Raw genomic sequence first — 23,092 nt, forward strand, 5'->3', positions numbered from 1 at the left:
TTTTGTTGCAAACTGTCAGCAGAAGTATTGGACATGTAGGTTGTGCTCCCTGTATGTGTCTCAAGGTTTAGAGTAGATCTAAAAGCAAACTAACTACTAAAATCTCAAGTAATGTGTAACATGTTAATGTAATTCTAAAAGTTGTTCCAGCTATGAAAGTCCTCGTTCAGGCAACTGCTGTCATGGGGTACCAACTTCCTTCCAAACTGAGCTTCTGGATTGTCACCCTGTCACATGCAGCCATGTTTGAGACTACAAGTGGCCACTCTGACACATTGCACAAGCTTGGTGCACAGTTGTCATTATCAGTAAGTTGGTTCACAGAAATGACAGGCAGTTCACAATGGACAGAATGTATATGGACAGGCCATGGCTGAAAGAAGCTGGAGGAGATGGAAGGTTGAAAAAAGGGTGAAAATTGTATTTTATGAAAATAATACCAATAATAAAAATGGCAGTTGTTTATGCTGCATAGTGCTTTAGCAATCCAAATGTCATCTAGATAGGGTTTAGATCTAATTAAATTTCCTGTTTGATATCAGAGTACCAGTTTAACCTCATTATTAGGGCACACCTCGGTTTTAGTTAAACATATGAATATTATAGGAGTTTTCTAATTAGAACCAAGACTAATTATTCATACTGGTGATTTTGGGATTAATCTAGTACGTACTTAGTCACATTCTATCATCTTTAACATTAATAAACACACCCAGCTGAATGTCACTGATTACTGCTGGCTATGCCATGACTTGGGTAAATAAGAACCTTCATATCAAATAAAATATATTTAAATGTGAAGACCCATCCTTTAATTGTGCACATAGTTATAGGCAGGACCGTCAGGTACGTCATTGGGAGTAACCACTTGTGCACTTTGTATAATACACAGTAACCTTTATATTTAGTCATTACAAATGCGCTGAACAAACAAGTGTAGCGCACCACTTAAGGAGCCGCAAGTAGAATGGGATCCCCCACCCTGCGCAGCCAGGCACAATGAATTTTCACAGGCACTCAGAGAACAGTCCATGACTTTATTTTGTTTGTTTTATTGAGGGATATGAACTTGGATAGGGATTGGAAATTATGGGATGCCCACTTGACTTTAAACAAACTTCAGGGACAACTTTTATATACAGCTCCTCTTCTTCCTCCAGCACTCACTTGCTTGCAGAAACCCAGCTGTGTCACCTTGTTGCAATTTGGTAGCAAAGGCCCATTACAGGCAGGGACTCGCAGCCCCCCTTGAAGATAGGGTGACACATCTCACACTTTCCCAGCACCTCCTCTCTGTGGTCACTGATCCCAGCACCACCTCTTCAGGCACTGTCAACTCACCTGGCTGCAGCTGCCCTCTTCACTAGCCCTCCTGGCTAACTTCTCCACACTCCTCTAGACTGAACACCCACCTGCACACCCAGCTGACTTTTTAGGAGATCTCCCGGACATGCTGACTTGCTCCTGCTGTCCTCCCACTTGCTTCTGTGCCTCCAGAAAGGGTTTCCTGCTTGTGTTGTGGGGATCCTTCCAGCACCCGAGCCCCAGAGCCATGGTCACACCCCAAGACTAGGGGGCATCCTGCAAGGGCCTCCGACAGCCTCCTCAGCACTCCATCTCCATCTTCCACCCAACTGCCCCTGCTGGTATGACTCATGTCTATTTATGAGGTGAGTCTGCCCCCTGCCAGTCCATTTGCTGTGGATGGGCCATGATCCTCATAAATATGCACGGCAGCCCCTCCTTATTCCCATCTTCCAGTTCTGAAAATTTCTACCAATTTCCAGACCAGGGGGAAGTGTCACAGAGAGCTGCCAGATGAGTCATCCAGCCTCCGAGTCACTAAACCCTGACCCTGTTAATTTCCCATGCAATAATAGCACAGAGCCACCTACAGGTGGAAAGACTTACTGCACCATCATAACCTCTACACACCTCTATTGGAAAATATTGCCCCTTTTGCACTCATCTCCTACACCTATTTGCAGCATATTTCTGCTTACAACTTGCTAAGACATTTTTTTAGCTTTGTTTGTTATTTCCCTATTTTGCTTGGCTATATAAAGTGAAGGGGAAGCAGGTGGAAATAGTCTCACATATCATGGAAAGTATAACACAAGTACTTCTTGTGTTATACTTTTGTATCTGTAACATTTTTTAGTTACATAAAATTAAACTAAGCTTTACAGTATATATATTTTTGTAACCCCCTCGCCCAGTTGCAGTTTCTTTCATTAGGCTTCATGTACACTACAGTGCCCAAACTTGTGTTTAGGAGCTTTTGGCCTTTTTTTGCCAAAGTTCCTAAACTTAACTTTATAAAAGCCTATGAGTCCATGTACACATAGGGTTTTAGGATCGTTTAGGAGCTGCTGTGGTTAGCAGAGGTTCCACCTCCCTCTCCTGAACGCGGAAAAATCACATTCAGGATAGGAATGTTTTGACTGCCGATGCAAAACGCAGCACAATCGCAGGAAAATCGCTCCATGGAATAAAAATAAAGCTTTAGTGCTTACTACGTGCAAAGGCTACACTTTTGTACTGTGTTTATTTTCTTTACTTAATGTTTCATCTTTTCTAATATAGCATTATCCAAGGACTGATTCTATATCCAAATCTGGATCTTTAACTTTAGTGTAATCATTGAGAATAAAATACCAGAGAGAGAGAGAGGAAATACCTATATGATTAAATATACAGTATATACATTTTGTATGAATCAACAACACATTTTAAATGATTATTTTAACCATAGGGGTGTCCACAAAGGCAACTTACACTAGCCCAGCAGGCAATACATCATATAATCACATCCACAGAAGGGCAATCATTGCATATTGGTCCTTAATAATCAGACAATTGAAGACTAGTAGCTTTATATCACTGTACTTTACATATTAATTTGGCACTTTTCCCTGCCTTATCAAATTTGCCCAATAGCCGTGGTTATAACTAGGGCACAAAGATAAAATTGCCATGGAAAAACATATTACATGGAGATCCGATGCAGAATTTAAGCTGTAAATTTAACACTTGAACAATGCAGTAGTGCTAGTGAATTGCGCTTTCTATTTTCAACGAGGAACAAGACACATTTTGTAAGGCCGTGGTATATTTCCCAATCCACTGCTTTCCGGAGTGATATCAATGTCCTTTGGGTCCACTAGAGGCTCTGGAGTGAGGTTTTGGAGGATGGTGGTAAAGAAAATGAATAACTCCATTTGGGCCAGACCCTCTCCAAGGCAGATCCGCTTTCCTAGAGGAATGTTAAAAAACCATTGTGAAAAAAAGCTTGAAAAGTACACAGTATAAATTCTGCATGGCCAAAAAAAATTCTCTTTACCTGTTTCAATTCAAAACAAGACAGAGGATGATAGCTTCCTTGGTTCAGACTGTGACCAGCTCAGGTTTGGGTGAAACTCATGGTAGACCCAAACCCAAAGCTTATCCTTGTTAGTGAGTTATTGACCTGGAATAAACATACACCCAGTAAAGCCTGAACTCCTGTCCTATATATGTATAGGTTGCCAGCACTGAACTTATTCTCTCTGGAGAAGAGACGCTTGAGAGGGGATATGATTTCAATTTACAAATACCGTACTGGTGACCCCACAATAGGGATACAACTTTTTTGCAGAAGGGAGTTTAATAAGACTCGTGTCCACTCATTAAAATTAGAAGAAAGGAGGTTTAACCTTAAACTACATAGAGGGTTCTTTACTGTAAGAGCGGCAATAATGTGGAATTCCCTTCCACAGGCGGTGGTCTCAGCAGGGGGTGCATCGATAGTTTCAAAAAACTATTAGATAAGCACCTTAACGACCGCAGGGATATACAATGTAATACTGTACAGGGATATACAATGTAATACTGACATATAATCACACACATAGGTTGGACTTGATGGACTTGTGTCTTTTTTCAACCTCACCTACTATGTAACTATGATATTATTGAGCAAGGCCAAACAAGATCAACTCTAGGATGTGTCCTTTAGGGCTATCTTCTTCTTCTTATGTACACTGCACTGTATACATTTGTATTCACTTACCTAAAAATATATAGGACCAATGAGATCACAGTGCACTTCCACAAACTTCAGCAGGCCATTAGTAGGCACCTCCACATTGCCAGCGCTTGACAAGAGAATGTTAGCCCTAAACTACAAAAGGTTCTATTCACTGTTGAAATACTGATCTTCCTCCCGGCCAATCGGGAAACAGGTCTGATACCCGTCACCCAATTGACTGAAAGGACAGGTGATCCTATTGGACGCCTAGGAGGAGGGGAGGAGACACACGGCAGAAGCGAGGAGGAGAAGACACAGGAGCCGCTGCCCGATGTCTGCTGCAGCCTGATATTCACCGATGCCCTGATCCCCACCACTGCCCGATGTGCCCGCCGATGCCCCGATCCCTGCTGCCTGGATAGGGGTAAGTGCCGGCGGACTGGCAGACAGCGAGGGGGAGAGGGGTTTTGAGGTGCCTCCGGGGGGGGTTGTTTGCCGCCCCCCCCAAACAAAAAACCACCAGCCGCCACTAGCTTTAATACAGTCATAACGGCATATTCTTCTAAAAATGGAGTTTGTATGTTGCTGGTTGTTAACCATGTTATTTATCCTGGTTTGTTCTGCTTGCATAAGCTGCATTAAAACCCAGCTTCAAAAAGGGAAGTTGGGCTTTAAAGGGAAACTTGAAAATGATGCTACACCCACACTGCAAGTGTTATCTTCTTTAGATGTAGAAGATTTACTTATCCAATCCTCTACTCCTGAGTGCTACTAGAGCAGTCTGCGCTATATCTTCTCCTCCAGTGGTCTAAGGTTCTGACATCATCAAGACCAAAGCAGGGTCCATAGCCCTGGATTTGATGATGCATAGGGACAGCATTTTACTCTCCTCTAGACCTACCCCTAGAGCAGTTAACCCTTGCAGTGCTGGCACAACCCCACCCCAAGGAAGAACTTTCATATTTCCCAGAGTTGGGCTTTAAGCTCCAACTCCCTCCTACTATGAGAAAGTAATGATACATTTTGGTAGAAACTAGAAAAAATAAAGTCGAAATTTTTGCTACTGTATAAAACAATGGTCATTTTCTGGTGTTTGTTTTTAACCTGGCAATAAAAAAGTCATTAGATACCTGCTGAAAATGCCATGAATGCCTCATTTTTCTTGAAAAGTCCATTTGCATCCAGGAAGTGTGTTGGGTCAAAAGAGTGTGGATTCTTAAACTTTGTAGAGTCATACTGGGATGTGCAAATCAGGGGCATGATGTTGAGACCCTGTAAATAAAACATATTACTTATTATCTGCAATTCTGCATTAAGGTCCCTCTTAAACACTTAATCTTGATCCAGCTCTGTGTCTGTCTGCAGCAGCTCTTCTTCCCTCTATCCTTTCTCACAGGAGACACGGCAGCAGTGGGCGCCATTGGCTCCTGCAACTGTTAGTCAACTCCTGCAAGGAGGGAGAGGGGAGCAGGACTTGCTATGAGGGCACTCATGCGGGATTAAGCTCTCATGAGTGCCCTCATAGCCATTGGTTTGCTATGGGGGTGCTCCAAGAGGAGGAGGAGCTAAGATTGCCAGCAGGGAACCCCAGAAGAGGAATTATGGGGCTGTTCTGTGAAAACCAATGCACAGAGAAGATAAGTATAACATGTTTGTTTTTAAAAATAACCTTTACAGTCTTGAGGTGTTACTAAACCCACAACAGTAAAATCATTCTGTATATACAGTAAAGCATGCTTGTTATACACGCCGTGGAACCTAAGGGGTTAATCCTCTGCATTGTGTAAAAAGGCTGTTTGAGCCTGTCTTCGCTGATTCTTCCCTTCTTCCACTGTCCTCTCAATCCATCTGGCGCTAGGACACATCCGTGGAGGCACATTGCACATGCTCAGTTTGGTGTGAATTGCTAGAGAGGTTTTTTCTTTTTTTTGGGAGGGTGCATGTGCTCAGCACTGTCCAGACAGAGGGTCAGGGGTCATGCAGCCTCATAGGACAGTCAGAGGAGAATGAAAACTCCTCCTACAAGCTTTAACCAGTGCTCGGCAGGACACTGATAGAAGTCACAAGACTGCTGATGAGAAAAGGAATTTAGCAGTTTATATTTACTAAAATAATTGCACTTTCATGTTTTGTGTACTGTGGGAGACCAGATATAGTGAATGCAGGCTCCTGGGTTTAATAACACTTTTATTTTAAATATATTGAGTAAGCACACCACATACCAGAATGCTTTTACAATTGCATTCAGCTTACAAGCACTGTTATACAATAGCTAAAAATATCTAAATATATTTTCTACACTGTTAAATTCAATCTATATCCAAAAACATACATAGTTAAAGTGAGCCCCACTTGGTCATATATGTAGAAGCTTATGTTCAGAAATACATGCAGGAATTCAGTTCCCATGATAGAATGATAAAAAGGAGAGCAGAGCCATATCTGGTGAAAATAAAACAGAGGAGGAAGAGAAACCCATTTTTTTGGGGGTTGTAGAACCCCCTCTTTTTTCACAATTGAAGTACTGTAGGTTATTTTAATACAAACAGAAAATAATGCAAATTGTATAAAATATGATACAGTTGAGATCATAGGAAAAACAGAAATCGTTTACAAAAAGCACATTTTGTTCAAAAATTTAAGTAATGGTATACAAGGAAGGGTGAAGGGAACACTGGCAAAGTTGAAAAAGAGCATTAACTATTTGTTCTTGGTCTAGTGAGATGGATGATTAGGTGTGGTGTGGTATATTTTAGTAGTTGATTGTCACATGGGTTACTAAGACTCTGTTGAAAAGGAAAGAATTTGTACATACTAGGCAATCTTACTGTAAGGTCATGTGTTCATCAGTAATTTATATTTATCAGATAGTAAAAAAATATTCCATGTTCGCCAGGTTTTATGGAAGCACGAAGTGGATTCATTGACCATCGCCAAAGTCTCCCCTCCAAAAGAATTTTTATGAACTTTTAGTCTTCTTTCTAGATATCGATTGGAATTAACAATATAGAAAATACCATTGCTATATTATGTGTGATGTGAAATTTGTATCAATTGGATAATAGTTCTTATATGCTGAATACAACTTTATAGTAAAAATACACTTGGTACGTGGTGTGCTTACTCTAGCTATATAAATGATTGTACTAGCAGGTTGATACACTTTGGAAGAGTTTAAAGTGTTAGTTCCCCTTTACGCTTTTTCTGTAAATGTGAGCTAACACCTTGCACCCTCCCTATTCCCTCCTGGTCCCAGAAGTACTTACCTCCATCGATCCTGAGCTGTCAGGGCCTCCACAGCCGGTCCAGGGATCTGAACTTTGCTCTTCTCTCTCTTCTCTGCGCAGTGCTTCTTGGATGGACCAGATCGATTCTGATCTGGTCTGTCCCGAAAGCCCTGCACAAAAAAGAGAATCAGCTCAGGATCACCGGAGATAAGTACAGCGAGGACCAGGTGGTGTGACGGAAGGGTGGAGGGTATTGGTTCACCTTAAGGCTTAATGTACACAGGACGTTTTTACAACCTCTCCTGAGCGATTTAACTTGAAAGATAGTAACCCACGTTTAAAACATCCGTTTTGCCGCGTTTACATGCCACGTTTGAAAAAATTATTATTTTTTTTTTTCAAAATAGCCAAAAACAAGAAACGCCTGTAAACTAAACAGGAGTTAACGCGTTTAGCCATGTTTAGAAGCGTTTGGCGCCTTTAAATCTCATTTTTTTGCTTTCCAAAAAAGGCCTCTAAACTCAACTGCCTAAAAATGACATTAAATGAACCTGAGTACATGTACACATAAGATAACATTGGATGAGTTCAGGGGCAGCTGAAAAAAGCATCCAACTGCCTCTGAATGTCCGTTTACCAGCAGCAGTGTACATGAGGCCTTACATTTTTTATGCAAACGTGAACCAAACCTTTAAAATTTCTAAAAAAATGTTTTGTTGGTTACAAAATAGTGCAGATATAGTGATATGCAGACGTTTATTGCAAATTATTTATAAAGTCTAATTTCTAACTTCCTAAGCTTGCCATGGTAATATGCCTAAATATACCATTTCCTAAGCACACTCTAAATTTTTATTATTAGATGTTTGGTACCTACATTCTCTTATTATTTTTACAGCATTTTACAGCATTATATTACTTACTATTGAGTTACTGGTGTGTTTTTCTCTGTCCCCTGCTGGTCCCCATCTGTCCCTTTGTGCAAATATTTCTTTATTATGTACTTAGCTGAAAATGAATTGCCAGCATTAAGTTCTCACTTTCTCTTAAGGAACTGAACACCAATCTTCTTTTAGGATAAGGAATAGGAGACTTACTGTACCCTAACACCTAGTAGAATCAGCTTTCTTATTATATAATGCTTATAAGGATCTGTGAGCAAACCACAGTGGAATCAAGCTGAAAACTGTCAGGATTTAGTTTTGCACCTGTAAGGTTATTCAGTCTTTAGAGTTCTAGACCACTGTTAAATGAGGCACTTGCTTAGCAGTTGTCACTTATAAATTTGCAGTATCACACGCTACTTTTGTCATAGTGAGGCCAGCTAATGATCAGCTGATGGCCCCCAAATGGGAGCTATTTGGTTTCTGCCCCTTTGTGGCGAACAGTATTTGGAATGGACTATATTCACTGAATAACAAGTGCTTTGCATTGTTAATGGTCAAGACTATGGTTGCCACCTCATCCCTTTAAACCCGTACACATACTAATTACACAGGTTCTGTGGCTGATTAAGGTGGTAATTAAACTCACTTGGTGCCTTATCTGCATTTAATTAGCCTCAGAACTTATGTAAATTAAAGGTGTTCAGGTTTAAAAGGATGAGGTGGCAACTCTAGTCAAGGCTAAGTTCACCTTTTTTCAAAATAAATTCACATATGTTTATTGAAAAAGTGCTTTTGTTATTTTTTTAGGCAATGAGCTAGCAAAGCATTGCAACCATGGTCAGTGGATGGCGGGTGCAATGCCAGGCTCCAGTATACTCTTCCTCCAGCTCTATGTAGGGCCGGATTTGCCACAAGGCCACCGAGGCCAGGCCTCGGGGCGGCAGTGGTGCAGGGGCGGCGCCGCTCCTGCGGTGACTTCGCGGCCACCCCCCCCTTCAGGCTGCCCGTTAAAGTCGATTAAGGGCACCGGTGCCCTTAGAAATGATGGCCGCGAGCCGCCCACTACTGCGCATGCGCCGTTCCGAAGCCGGCCGGGCTTGGGAAAGCTCGTATGCGCTCGGCTGGGCGGCGCATGCGCAGTAGCGTGATTGCGCTGCCCGGCGCCATTTTTGAAAAGATCGACGAGTAATGTCAGCGGTGCGGCGGCGGGGGGAGAGAGATGACATCTCTCATTGCCCGCACCGCTGTTCCACCCTCCTCCATCTGGTGGCAGCCAGGCAGCATGGCAAGTGACATCAACATGTGGTGGCTGCCAGGCAGCGTGGCAAGTGACATCTCCATCTGGTGGCAGTGTGGCAAGTGACATCTCCATCTGGTGGCAGCGTGGCAAGTGACATCTCCATCTGGTGGCAGCGTGGCAAGTGACATCTCCATCTGGTGGCAGGCATAGTGGCAAGTGACACGCTCAGGGCTCCCGATGATTCTGCATTATGGTGAGTTGAACTATTTCATTTTACATTACAATGTAAAGATAGAAGTAATGTGTTTCAATCATCCTGACACCATAACAAGCATGGTGCTGGGGATGATTGAAGCACTAACACCAGCCATTGCCCTGAAAAATTGCCCGCAAAAAATTGCCCGCAAAAAATCCTTACCCCTCGCGCGCTTACCCTGAAGTATTTTTAGTCTGTACAATTAAAGTCAGTTATTTTCAGTGTTCTTGTGTATGGAGATATGTTTTTAACTGATCTATTGTAGAAGTCATCGATAAAGGACAAGACTGGTGGTGTGTGTGTGTGTGTGTGTGGGGGGGGGCAGCATTGAAGGACCCGGCCTTGGGGCGGCAAAGGGAGTAAATCCGGGCCTGGCTCTATGGTGTACGTTTGTCAAACAGAGATCATTTTTCTCATTTCAGTTCTCAGAGAAAAATCTTCTCCTCTGGCACCCCGTTTATGAAGCGGAGAACATTTGTTCCCAGAAGGAAAAGAGAGGAGAAGTTTGAGATCATCTCAGATCTTTGTAGATGGTAGAGGGCTGCTGTGATCTCCTGAGTTACCTAAGTTTTTGTGATCGTTTCAACTTGAGTGATGATCAAAGGAATAGAATCTTCTGTTTATGGGTCCCTAATTTTAAGGCATCGCGTTTAATCAAATCACCAAGAGATCATTTATCTCATTTCAGTTCTCAGAGAAAAATCTTCTCCTCTGGCACCCCGTTTATGAAGCGGAGAACATTTGTTCCCAGAAGGAAAAGAGAGGAGAACTTTGAGATCACCTGAGATCTTTGTAGAAGGTGGAGGGCTGCCTGTGATCTCCTGAGATACCTGTGTGATTACAGAGCAGCTGAATTTTAAAAGTGAAACCAAAGTTAAAAAGACCGTGTGATTACATGAAAATAATAAGCACTGACCACTGGCGCTTTTTTTAACTCAGTTTTTTTACACACATTTTGGCATATGCTTTAACCGCTTGCGGACAAGCCGCCGCAGCAGCAGGTTAGCTCCGCTGCGTGAAATAATGTTATTGTACGTGATCTCGCGAGGTCTGTATAGCAGGCGTGCGCGTGTGTGCCCGCCGCAAGCTCCATAGTCAGACCGCGGGTCCCGCGGACTCAATGTCCGCCAGGATACCCGCGATCGTCTCAGGGAGAGGAAGAGCGGGAAATGCTGATGTAAACAAGCATTTCCTCATTCTGCCTAGTGACACTGTCACTGATCACCGCTCCCTGTAATCGGGAGCGGTGATCAGTGTAGTGTCACACGTAGCCCATCCCCCTTACGGTTAGAATCACTCCCTAGGACACACTTAACCCCTACAGCACCACCTAGTGTTAACCCCTTCACTGCCAGTCACATTTACACAGTAATCAATGCATTTTAATCGCACTGATCGATGTATGAATGTGAATGGTCCACAAAATAGCGCCAAAAAGTGTCCATAATGTCGCAGTCACGATAAAAGTCGCTGATCGCCGCCATTACTGGTATAAAAAAAATTATTAATAAAAATGCCATAAAACTATTCCCTATATTGTAGTCGCTATAACTTTTGCGCAAACCAATCAATAAACGCTTATTGCGATTTTTTTTTTACTAAAAATATGTAGAAGAATATGTATCGGCCTAAGCTGAGGAAAAAAATGTTTTTATATATTTTTGGGGGATATTTATTATAGCAAAAAGTAAAAAATTATGCGTTGTTTTCAAAACTTTTGTTTAGCGCAAAAAATAAAAACCACAGAGGTGATCAAATACTACCAAAAGAAAGCTCTATTTGTTGGGAAAAAGGACATCAATTTTGTTTGGGAGACACGTTGCACGACTGCGCAATTGTCAGTTAAAGCGATGCAGTGCCAAATCGCAAAAAGTGCTCTGGTCAGGAAGGGGGTAAATCCTTCCGGGGCTGAAGTTGTTAAATGTGTGGTTTGGCCCTTTTTGCTCATTTTGGCATTATTTATGTACATTTTGCCGTTTTTTTAACATGCCGTATTCTTTTAATGCGCATCTGGCCGTCGGTTCTTTTATTGTGCATTTTGGCGCTTTTTTTAAACACACATTTAGCCCTTTAGTGCACATTTTGGCCCTGTTTTTTTTGACACGCATTTTGGTGTGGTTTGTAATTAGAGTTGCCACCTCATCCCTTTAGAGATGGTTCACACTGCTGCGATGCGGGAACCCTGCAAATCCACTGCGGGTTCCCGTATCACACCCGACTCGCACGGCAGTTCACACTGCCATATGCGAACTGCTGGGGAGTGTCAATACATTGTTAATGACACCCCCATTTCAGCTTGCATATCTTACTGCGAACTGTCAGTTTGTAAATGAATCGGATCGCATAGGTGTGAACACCCATGTGATCTGATTCTGGTGCGGACCAAAAAAAAGGGTCTGTGTGAGTTTAGTCTGAATGCGATGCGATTTCATCCATACTATCTGTATAGCTGAAATCGCATCGCAGGTGATTTGCAGTGTGGTGTGAATCAAATGCGATTTTGCACCACGCAGCAGTGTGAACCGGGCCTTAAACCCAAACACATACTAATTACACAGGTTCTGAGGCTAATTGAATGCAGATAAGGCACCAAGTGAGTTTAATTACCACCTTAATCAGCCACAGAATCTGTGTAATTAATATGTGTTCGGGTTTAAAGGGATGGGGGGGCAATGGGGCAATTGCCCCCTCCGAGAATGAGGGTGAGTGAGAGAGGCGGTGGGCGGCTCCGCGGATGAGAGAGCCACCAGGCGGCTCCGTAGGGCAGAGAGCTGGTGGGCGGCTTCACGGGAGAGAGACAGCGGGCTGGCCCGGCGGCTCAGTTGGTGAGCGGGAAGGTGAGAGCGCGGATGAGCAGCTGTGCGGCTCAATCTGTGACCGGGCTGCTGGCCCTGCATTTCCCCCCTCACCGTGCAGGCAGCCGCGGCAGCAGAGAGTTTACATCATCTCTCTGCTGCCTGACTCTGGGACACAAGAGACCACCTTAGCAGGAAAGTGACAGAGCAAGTGTCTGTCAATCCACAACGTGTGGCAGGTGACGTGACAATCTGCATCTGGTGACAGGCGACGTGGCAAGTGATGTGGCAAGTGACAATCTGCATCTGGTGACAGGCGACGTGGCAAGTGACAATCTGCATCTGATGACAGGTGACGTGGCAAGTGACAATCCGCAACGTGTGGCAAGTGACAGTCCACATTTGGTGACAGGCGATGTGGCAAGTGACAATCCGCAATGTGTGGCAGGCGATGTGGCAAGTGACAATCTGCATCTGGTGACAGGAGACATGGCAAGTGACAGTCTGCATCTGGTGACAGGTGACGTGGCAAGTGACAATCCGCAAGGTGTGGCAAGTGACAGTCCGCATTTGGTGACAGGCGACGTGGCAAGTGACAATCTGCATCTGGTGACAGGTGACGTGGCAAGTGACAATCCGCAACGTGTGGCAGGCGATGTGGCAATCTGCATCTGGTGACAGGTGACGTGGCAAGTGACAATCCGCAACGTGTGGCAGGCGATGTGGCAATCTGCATCTGGTGACAGGTGACGTGGCAAGTGACAATCTGCATCTGGTGACAGGCAACGTGGCAAGTGACATGGCAAGTGACATTCCGCATTTGGTGGCAGGCGATGTGGCAAGTGACAATCTGCATCTGGTGACAGGTGACGTGGCAAGTGACACACTCGGGGCTCCCACTGATTCTGCATTATGGTGAGTTAACCGGTTCAATACAGGGCATTTTCACCCCCTTCCTTCCCTGGCCAATTTTTACTTTTCAGCGTTGTCGCACTCTAAACGACAATTGCGTGGTTGTGCAACGTTGTACCCAAAAAAATTGACGTCCTTTTTTCCCCACAAATAGAGCTTTCTTTTGGTGGTATTTGATCGCCTCTGCGGTTTTTATTTTATGCGCTATAAACAAAAGAAGAGCGACAATTTTGAAAAAAACACAATATTTTTTACTTTTTGCTCTAATAAATATCCCAATTTAAAAAAAAAAAAACTAATTTTTTCCTCAGTTTCGGCCGATATGTATTCTTCTACATATTTTTGGTAAAAAAAAAAAAATCGCAATAAGCGTATATTGATTGGTTTGCGCAAAAGTTATAGCATCTACAAAATACGGGATAGATTTATGGCATTTTTAAAAAAAAAAAAATTTATTTTTTTAGCGGCGATCACGATTTTTTTTCGTGACTGCGACATTATGGCGGACACACCGGACACTTTTGACACATTTTATGGACCATTCACATTTATACAGCGATCAATGCTATAAAATTGCATTGATTACTGTGTAAATGTGACAGGCAGTGAAGGGGTTAACCACTAGGGGGCGGGGAGGGGTTAATATGTTTCCTAGGGAATGCTTCTAACTGTAGGGGGAGGGGACGTACAAGGGGAGGAGACCGATCAGTGTTCCTCTGTTCTGGGAACACAGATCGCTCTCCTCTCACCTGACAGGCTGTGGATCTCTGTGTTTACACACAGAGATCCACGGTCCGGCCCGGTTAACGGGCACACGCATCGGGTCCCGAGCAACGCGGCGGGCGCGCGCGCCCCCTAGACGGCCGGGAATCCCAGGACGTCATATGACGTCCACCCAGGATGGGAGATCCCATCCCAGGACGTCATATGACTATGGCTGGGTAGGGAAGTGGTTAAACTATTTAATTTTTTATAACAATGTAATAATAGTAATAATGCGCTTCAATCATCCTGACACCATAACAACTATGGTGCCGTGATGATTGAAGCACCAACACCAGCCATTTCCCCGATAGATTTACCCCCAAAAAATATATTTTCTGGCAGTGCCCCTCCCGAGACTAGACTCTGGATCCGCCCCTGGTGGCAACTCTATTTGTAATGCACATTTTGGCGCTTTTTTTAGCATGTAGTTTGACACTTTAACATGCATTTTGATTTGCTTTTTAATGCGGATTTTGGCAAACAGCACATTTGCTAGCCACTTCTGGGGTGCCAGTAACAATTAATGGCACTACAAGCATATCATGCTTTTTGCATGCGTTTCCGGAATGCACACAAAAACACAGGTAAAAAATGATCCAAAATACCTGTTAAAAAAGCACCAAAATGCACATAAAAATGTGCTAAAATGCGTTTAAAAAAAAAACCAAGCCAAAATGTGTGTTGAAAAAAGTGCATCAAAAACTGTACCAAAATGCGCAAAAAAAGACCCAAAAGGACAAAATGAACATTTTGTGTGCATGGAGTATTGTACATTTTTTCCTTGTCAAAAGAAGTTTATTGAGTATACAATGTTATAAAGATACATAAAGTAAGTTTACAAGGATCTATAAAGTAAGCTCATTGTTTTACAGTAGGGTTTATATAGGTAAATATCATGAAATTTCAAATATTAAACATTGGGTTCACGTAAACCTAAATTAAAGATATATATCATTTCCTTAGTTACTTTTGTAGGTATTTAAATTATTTATACCTACTATACATATTGTTTACAAGTAGAGTGTATATAGGTCAAATAAATTCTGATAATGAGCTTTAATCGTAAGGTGGAGAAAAGGAAAGAGAAAGAAGAAAAAGGGTTGAAAGGTAGAGGTATGGTCCACAAGGTTGTCCCGCTCGTCAGTTTATTATTCTTTTTAGTTCTCTTTGAAGCCTTAGAATGGGTGTCTCTGTAAGTCATTTAATCTGTTACCATGGCAACAGGACAGAGTCATTGAAATTTGACAGGAACTGTTGTTTTATCCAAGGATGCCAAAGTTTTTCAAATTTTGGAATTTGATTTTGATCGATGGCTACCATCTTAGCATGGGACATTGTATTATTCATTCTGTGAATTGTTTCTGCTAGTACCAATGTAGGAGATTTCCATGCCTTGGCCACTGTTTGTTTTGCAGCCGTTATTAGTTGGATCATAAGTTTGAATTGAGAGAGTGTTAACCATTCCGGTTTTAGATTAAGCAAAGTTAAATATGGATCTGGTTGTATTATTTTTTTAAATATTTTAGATGCAATCACGAAGACTTCCTTCCAGAAGGTTTGGATTACTGGGCACGTCCACCATATGTGTAAATATGTGCCTATTTCTGGGCATCCTCGAAAACAAAGAGTTGAGGTATTAGGTGAATATTTTGCCACTCTAGCGGGTACAAGGTACCAGCGAGTTAGGACTTTATAATTTGTCTCCAGTGCTAAGATGTTGGGTGAAGATGACTTAGATGTGAGCCATATGTTAGACCAGTCCGTGTCTTCTAAAGTTCGTCCCAGGTCCTCCTCCCACCTCTGAACGTAAGAGGGTCTATTAAGATTTGCTACTCCATATAATTGATTATAAAGTGATGAAATTGTACCTTTAGCAAATGGATCTTTTGTACAGATTGATTCAAAAATGGATAATTGGGATAATGGTGTATCCCCCTTTAGGAATGGTGTATAGAAATTTTTGATTTGGAGATATCTAAATATCTCAGAGTTTGGTAGATCATATTTTTCTCTAAGCGATGGGAATGAAAGGAATGATTTAGATGCTATGAAGTCATTTAGTGTCTGAATGCCTGATGTTGTCCAAGCTTTAAAAGAATTTGGGTAGATCCATGCCGGATAAAAGGCCGGATTTCTGATAAAAGAAAGGAGAGGATTGTGTGGAGATTGTAACTGATATTTGGTTTTTAGTTTATCCCAGAGAGATAAGAAGTGTTTAGTTATGGGATTATGAATTTTAAAGCGGTCTTTAGGATCAAGCCATAATAAATTTGATATTAATAGAGGGTCATTTTCTGAAGCCTCTATAAATACCCATAATGGGATTTCCTGTTTTGCATGGTATTTGGACAGACTGGCCAAATGTGCTGCTCTGTAGTAGTTAGTAAAATTAGGGTATCCCAGGCCTCCTTTATTTTTGGGAAGATGTAGTGTGTGTATAGGTATACGTGGTTTAGAAGAGCCCCATATAAACGAAGTTGCTCTTTTTTGTACTATTCTCAAAAAATAGGAAGGAATTGGAATAGGGAGGACTCTGAATAGATAAAGCAATTTGGGTAGAATAGTCATTTTGATTGCATTAATCTTCCCTATCCAAGATAAAGGAAGTTGCGACCATTGTTTTATTAGATTTGTGATCTGTCTTAATACAGGAGGATAATTGGTTGAGAATAAGTCAGAATGAGATGCTGTTAAATGAATTCCAAGATATGGGATTGATTTTTCTGCCCATGTGAATGGGAGTGCAGCCCTAGCCGGGATCAATTCCATGTTTGTGAGAGAAATATTAAGCACTAGGCATTTCTTAGGATTAATCATAAGGCCGGATAGGGCTGCAAATCCATCAAGAGCTGGTATTAAGTTAGGACCAGAGACCTGTGGTGATGATAGAAAAAGTAATATATCGTCTGCAAATATACATAATTTGTGTGTAATACCTCCTACTTCAATGCCAGTTATAGTTTGGTTTGTTCTGATGTATTGGGCCATGGGTTCGAGTATAAGGGCAAATAATAAGGGAGATAATGGGCAACCCTGTCGGGTACCTCTTTCGATATTAAAGGCTTCAGATTTGTATCCAGCATATTTTATATAGGCTTTGGGTTTATTATATAATGCTTTGATCCATGTTAAAAAGTGGGGTCCAAAACCCCATTTTTGTAATGAATATTGCATATATTGCCAGGATACTGTGTCAAATGCCCTCTTAATATCGAGAGATAGAAAACATAAAGGGATTTTCCGTTTTTTAGCAATATGTGCCAATAACACTGCCCTGCGTATATTATCGCCTGCCTGTCTATTTGGCATGAAGCCTACTTGATCTCTATGTATTAATTTTCCTATAATGCTATTGAGGCCTTTTGCTATTATTTTTGCTAATAATTTAATATCGAGGTTTAACAGTGAGATAGGCCTATAATTCACACAGGAAGTATCATCAGAAAGGGGTTTTGGGATCATACAAACAATTGCCATTAGTGTTTCTTGCCGAAAAGAATGTCCATCTAGAAGTTTGTTAAAAGTTTCAGTGAGAATGGGAGAGAGTATTTCTGAGAATGTTTTATAGTATAAAGCCGAGTAGCCATCTGGGCCTGGTCTTTTGTTAAGTTTTAGGTCTTTTATGGCGTTAGCAACTTCATCTATAGTTATAGGCTCATCCAAACTGCTTTTTTGATTCTGAGATAACTCAGGTAAGGTTATTTTTGAGAAGAAGGATTCAGCTTCTGTAGGATTAAATTCATTGTTTGTCTTGTATAAAGTTGCGAGATGTGAGTGAAATTTATGGACTATTTTAACTGGATTACAAGTGTAAACATTTTTTGATAATTTCAAACGTATTGGTTTGAAAGATTTGTTAGTTGAATTTAATGCCCGAGCCAAATATGTACCTGGTTTGTTTGTATTCATGTAGAAATTGTGTTTGGAGCGTTTGAGGGATTTATCAACTGATTCAGTGAGAAATAGATCGTATTCCAATCTAGATTTTTCCAGATGAGATTTTGTACTCTGAGATGGATTATCTTGAAATGATATGTAGGCTGCATTAAAATTGAGTTCTAGTTTTTTTGCTAGATTTTTGCGTTCCCGTTTAAATAGTGCCATTTGTCTTTGTATTGTACCACGCAAGACAGGCTTATGAGCTTCCCACAGTGTTATTGGGGAGATGTCTGTTGTATTATTAATTGATATGTATTCCTTTAAAGCTTGTTCAATGGCCATCTGATGTAGTGGGTGTTTGAGCATTATGTCCGGTAAGTACCACGTTGGGTCATGCGCTTTTGGTATGGCTGAGGCTATAGTAGTATATACTGCATTATGGTCAGACCACGGAATCGGAATTATATCTGATGCAATAATTTCTGGTATCATTCCTATTGTTAGAAAAATATGATCTATTCTGGTGAAGGTTTGATGAGGGTGTGAGAAATAAGTGAATTTCTTTTTCATTGGGTTACTTTCTCTCCATGAATCTACCAGATTGTATTTGGAAAGAAGTTGAGAAAAAGGTAATCTAGAGGTTATTTTGGATGGTGTAAAAGGTGATTTATCTAGAAATGGGAGGAGGACCTGGTTCGAATCCCCACACATTATCACTGTTCCTATTTTGTGTGTATTAATCACTTGTAATATATGTGAGAGGAATGGTGTAGGTTGTTTGTTAGGAGCGTAGTAGGAAATCACCGTGATTGCTGTATCCATTATATAACCCATGAGTATCAGGTATCTACCTTCTGGGTCTTTAATTTCTGATGATAAGGTGAATGGTGTGGATCGGTGAAATGCAATTAGAGTTCCCCTTTGCTTGGTACAGGCAGAAGCCGTGTAAATTTGTTGATAAAAAGGAGAAATATATTTTGGAGTAGAATCTTTGGTGAAGTGTGTTTCTTGGAGGCATACTATGTGAGCCTTCTTGTTATGGAAAGTACGGAAGGCTTTGGTCCTTTTTTGAGGGACATTTATTCCCTGAACATTCAGGGAAAGTATATTCAGTGGTGCCATGGCAATAGATCAAATAGTTTTGACTTACTTTTTGTTATGCAGAGCTGACTGCGCAGATCAACCTGTGTGGACTGAAGAGATGAATAGATAGAAAAGAAACCAGTGAATTCTGGAGTAAAGAGTAAACAAAAAACATATGAGATTAGATGATACATTGTATAAATTATTTTTTGCAAGTAATCACAATTTACCCGTGAAAGAGAATAAATATCTCTCTCAGGGGAATAAGTGCCTTCGTCACACTCCCATATAATATGGTTGGGAGAATGAGGAGGGCTAATGGGGGTACACGGATCTTCCGCTTACAGGAGAGAAGTGCTATGTCAAAAGACATCAAAATGATGTTTCATTAATTAGAGTGCAGAATATAGTTTTTGTTGAAATTTTTTATTCCAGGGTGGTTGTATATGGTTATTCTTGCCCTAGGCTAAATAATTCAGTTAGAAAGGTACTGTTAATAACTTTGGTATTGATGAAGATAGTTTGAATTATTTTGGGATTTTAACCCTTTTAGAGTAAACAATTACATATTTTATTCATATGTAACTGTTTAGATATGTTAACTCGTAAAATTGAGGTTGTATTGCTTCAGATTAGAATAAACAAAAACATAATTCTACGAACTAGTTAGGTAATAATATATTTGTTTTAAGAAAAGAAAGAAAAAGCTTCCATTACTTCTGGATTATTGAACATATTTGTCCTAAAAAGTAATAAATCTATTGTTATTACCTGATAATATATAACTGAACAAGAATTTGTACATTTTTTCAATGCGCATTTTGGCACATTGGTAGTGTATTTGTCAAGTGGCAAAATGCATGTCTGCTAACTGCATTTGGGCTGCCATTAACAATGAATGGCACCCAAAAGTGCATCGTGTATTTTGACAGAATTTTACAGCAATTTGGAATCGTGGTAAGACTTGCGCAATTCTGCATTGCTCAGATGTGAATGGGTCCTAAAAGAAAATACATTATAACTATACTGTGTGTATATACAAACACACACTTATTATTTCTATCAATCCTTAAGCTTGCTATTGCTGATATTAGGAAGAAAGAAGCCTCCTTCCTCACATCACAGCAGCTTCTCACCCATGTTCTCTACCTCTGAGTGGGAGAATCTGGGATGGAGATCATTTACAGAGATGGCCAGTGAGATGATCAGATCTCATCTTCATAAACTGGTCATCTGTGTAAAAGTCAATGACAGAAAGGTGTGTCCTGTGATGAAGAACATGTTCTCTACTCCTCATCTAAGCTTCATAAACTGGATCTCGGCTCTTCTCTGTTCGATAAACGCACACCTATGTCTGTATGGGGAATTGGAGGAAGTGTCAATGGACTAGGAGTGTGGTGATCACTGTAGAACGATCACATAGACACGATATTACAATGTCTCTCAGAATGTTCATGTTCTCAAGTGGGCATAGATCTAACACTTCTACAAACCAAGTAATAAATGCTCCATACAGTTTTATTGTGTAGAGCATCCCCTAAGGAGCCGCAAGTAGAAAGCAATCCCTCACCCTGTGCAACCAGGCACACCACATCTTCACAAGCACACTGCAGTCAGGAAACAGTCTAGTTCTTTGTTTTTTGTTTTATTGAGGGGAATAAACTTGGATGGGGATAGGGGTATTATGGGATGCCCACTTGACTTGCAAACTTCTTCAGGGATACTCAACTATATACAGTCTTTATATACTCTCCTCTTCTTCCTCCTGCACAGTCTTGCTTGCAGAGCAAAATCACAGACCCAGCTGGAACACTGTTTGGATGGGATCTAATGGCACTGTGTCAGCTCCAGCAATTGCCCATTACAGTCAGGGACCGCGTGCCCCTTTTTGGTGTGTAGAAAAAGTCCCAGTGTTCAGCTATTCTCCTGTGGCTACTGATCCCAGAACCACCTCTTCAGGCACTGCCAGCCCACCTGGTTGCAGTTGCCCCTTTCACTATACCTCCTGGCCAATCTTCCCATAGTCACCCCAGACTGTTACACTTGTCTTCTCCCTGGAGATCTCCTGGACATGCTCATTGGCTCCTGCTGTCCTCACACCTGCTCCCATGCATCCAGGAAGGATTCCTCCATGTGTTTTAGAGCAGTGGTCATCAACCCTGTCCTCAGGGCCCACTAACAGGCCAGGTTTGCAGATAACTGAAATACATCACAGGTGATATCATTTGCTGCTCAGTGATTGCAGTATTCTAGTCTGCATCTCCCCGAGGTAATACTTAAAACCTGGCCTGTTAGTGGGTCCCGAGGACAGGAGTTGATGACCACTGTTTTAGAGGATCCCTCCAGCACCAGACCTGAAGACACCCCCTTCCCGAAGACTAGGGGGCTACTCTCAAGGGTCTCCAAAAGCCTCCATCTTCCACCCAAACTCTCCTGCCCCTGCTGGGCTTACTCTGAGTACTTAAGAGGTGGCCTGATTCAGTGAGTGTCCCCCAGCCAGAGGAATGGTGTGACAGTAATGACCAATGGTATGGTAAAAATGGTATACTTATAGGGCTGTGGACTGAGAGTACCACCGATGGTAGCTCTGAGCGAGCTCTGATACAGGCAGTCCCTGTGGATGATTCAGTCAAGTTCTTAGACCCACCTACATGCATCCCTGAGCTAAGGGCAGATGGATTCCAGGAAGTAAATGCTACATGAATCTGCCCTTACCCAACATGGATACGGCCAAAAGTCCCTAGTAATTAAAGAGATACTACACTCACCAGCCACTTTATTAGGTACACCTGTTCAATTGCTTGGTATCACAAATTGCTAATCAACCAATCACATGACAGCAACTCTGCATTTAGGCATCTAAACATAATGAAGATGACTTGCTGAAGTTCAAACCGTGCATCAGAATAGGGAGAAAGGGGATTTAGGTGACTTTGAACGTTGCATGGTTGTTGGTGCCAGACAGGCTGGTCTGAGTATTTGAAAAACTGCTGATCTACTGGGATTTTCACACACAACCATCTCTCGGGTTTACAGAGAATGGTCCGAAAAAGAGAAAATATCCAGTGAGTGGAAGTTGTGTGGATGAAAATGCCTTGGTGATGTCAGAGGAGAATGGGCAGACTGGTTTGAGATGATAGAAAGGCAATAATAAGTCAAATAACCACTCGTTAGAACCAAGGTATGCAGAATACAGTCTCTAAATGCACAAAAGATCGAAACTTGAAGTAGATGGGCTACAGCAGCAGAAGACCACACCGGGTGCCACTCCTGTCAGCTAAGAACGGGAAACTGAAGTTACAATTCGCACAGGATCATCAAACTTGGAAAATCGAAGATTGGAAAAATATTGGCTGGTCTGACGAGTCTCGATTTCAGCTGCAACATTCAGATGGAGGGTCAGAATTTGGAGTAAACAACATGAAATCACGGATCCATCCTGCCTTGTATCAATGGTTCAGGCTGGTGGTGGTGTAATGGTGTGGGGGATATTTTCTTGGCACACTTTGGGCCCCTTAGTACAAACTGAGCATTATTTAAACCCCACGGCCTACCTGAGTATTGTTGCTGACCATGTCCATCCCTTTATGACTACAGTGTCCCCATCTTCTGATGGCTCCTTCCAGCAGGATAATGCACCATGTCACAAAGATCCAATCATCTTACCACTGGTTTCTAGATCATGACAATGAGGTCTCTGTACTCCAATGGCCTCCACAGTCACCAGATCTCAATCCAATAGAGCACCTTTGGGATGTGGTGGAACGGGAGATTCACACCATGGATGTGCAGCCGACAAATCTGCAGCAACTGTGTGATGTTATCATGTCACTATGGACCAAAATCTCTGAGGAATGTTTCCAACACCTTATTGAATCTATTCCATGAAGAATTAAAGCAGTTCTGAAGGCAGAAGGGGGTCCAACCCGATACTAGAAAGGTGTACCTAATAAAGTGGCCGGTTGATGTATACTTTCCCTTTAAAAAGTTGTTTATACAAAACCTTGCAGCTCACTGTTGACAGAGCGATTTATATTGT

At 41.8% G+C, this 23,092-nt stretch overlaps 1 protein-coding gene across 2 annotated transcripts in view; it reads right to left on the bottom strand.

Annotated features, from left to right (window-relative positions):
• Positions 1-1,036: 1,036 nt before the first annotated feature.
• Positions 1,037-23,092, bottom strand: part of LOC141107664 (cytochrome P450 2F2-like) — a 66,742-nt gene continuing 44,686 nt past the window's right edge. For both annotated transcript variants that reach the window (XM_073598560.1, XM_073598559.1), the window contains 2 exons: positions 5,140-5,281; positions 1,037-3,256 (listed from right to left, as the gene is read on the bottom strand). In XM_073598560.1, coding sequence (XP_073454661.1) covers positions 3,075-3,256; positions 5,140-5,281 — 324 coding nt within the window. In that variant the 3' untranslated portion in view covers positions 1,037-3,074. The remainder of the gene's footprint in view (positions 3,257-5,139; positions 5,282-23,092) is intronic.

The sequence above is a fragment of the Aquarana catesbeiana genome, linkage group LG09 (assembly GCF_042186555.1).
Source record: "Aquarana catesbeiana isolate 2022-GZ linkage group LG09, ASM4218655v1, whole genome shotgun sequence".
Classification (NCBI taxonomy): Eukaryota; Metazoa; Chordata; class Amphibia; order Anura; family Ranidae; genus Aquarana; species Aquarana catesbeiana.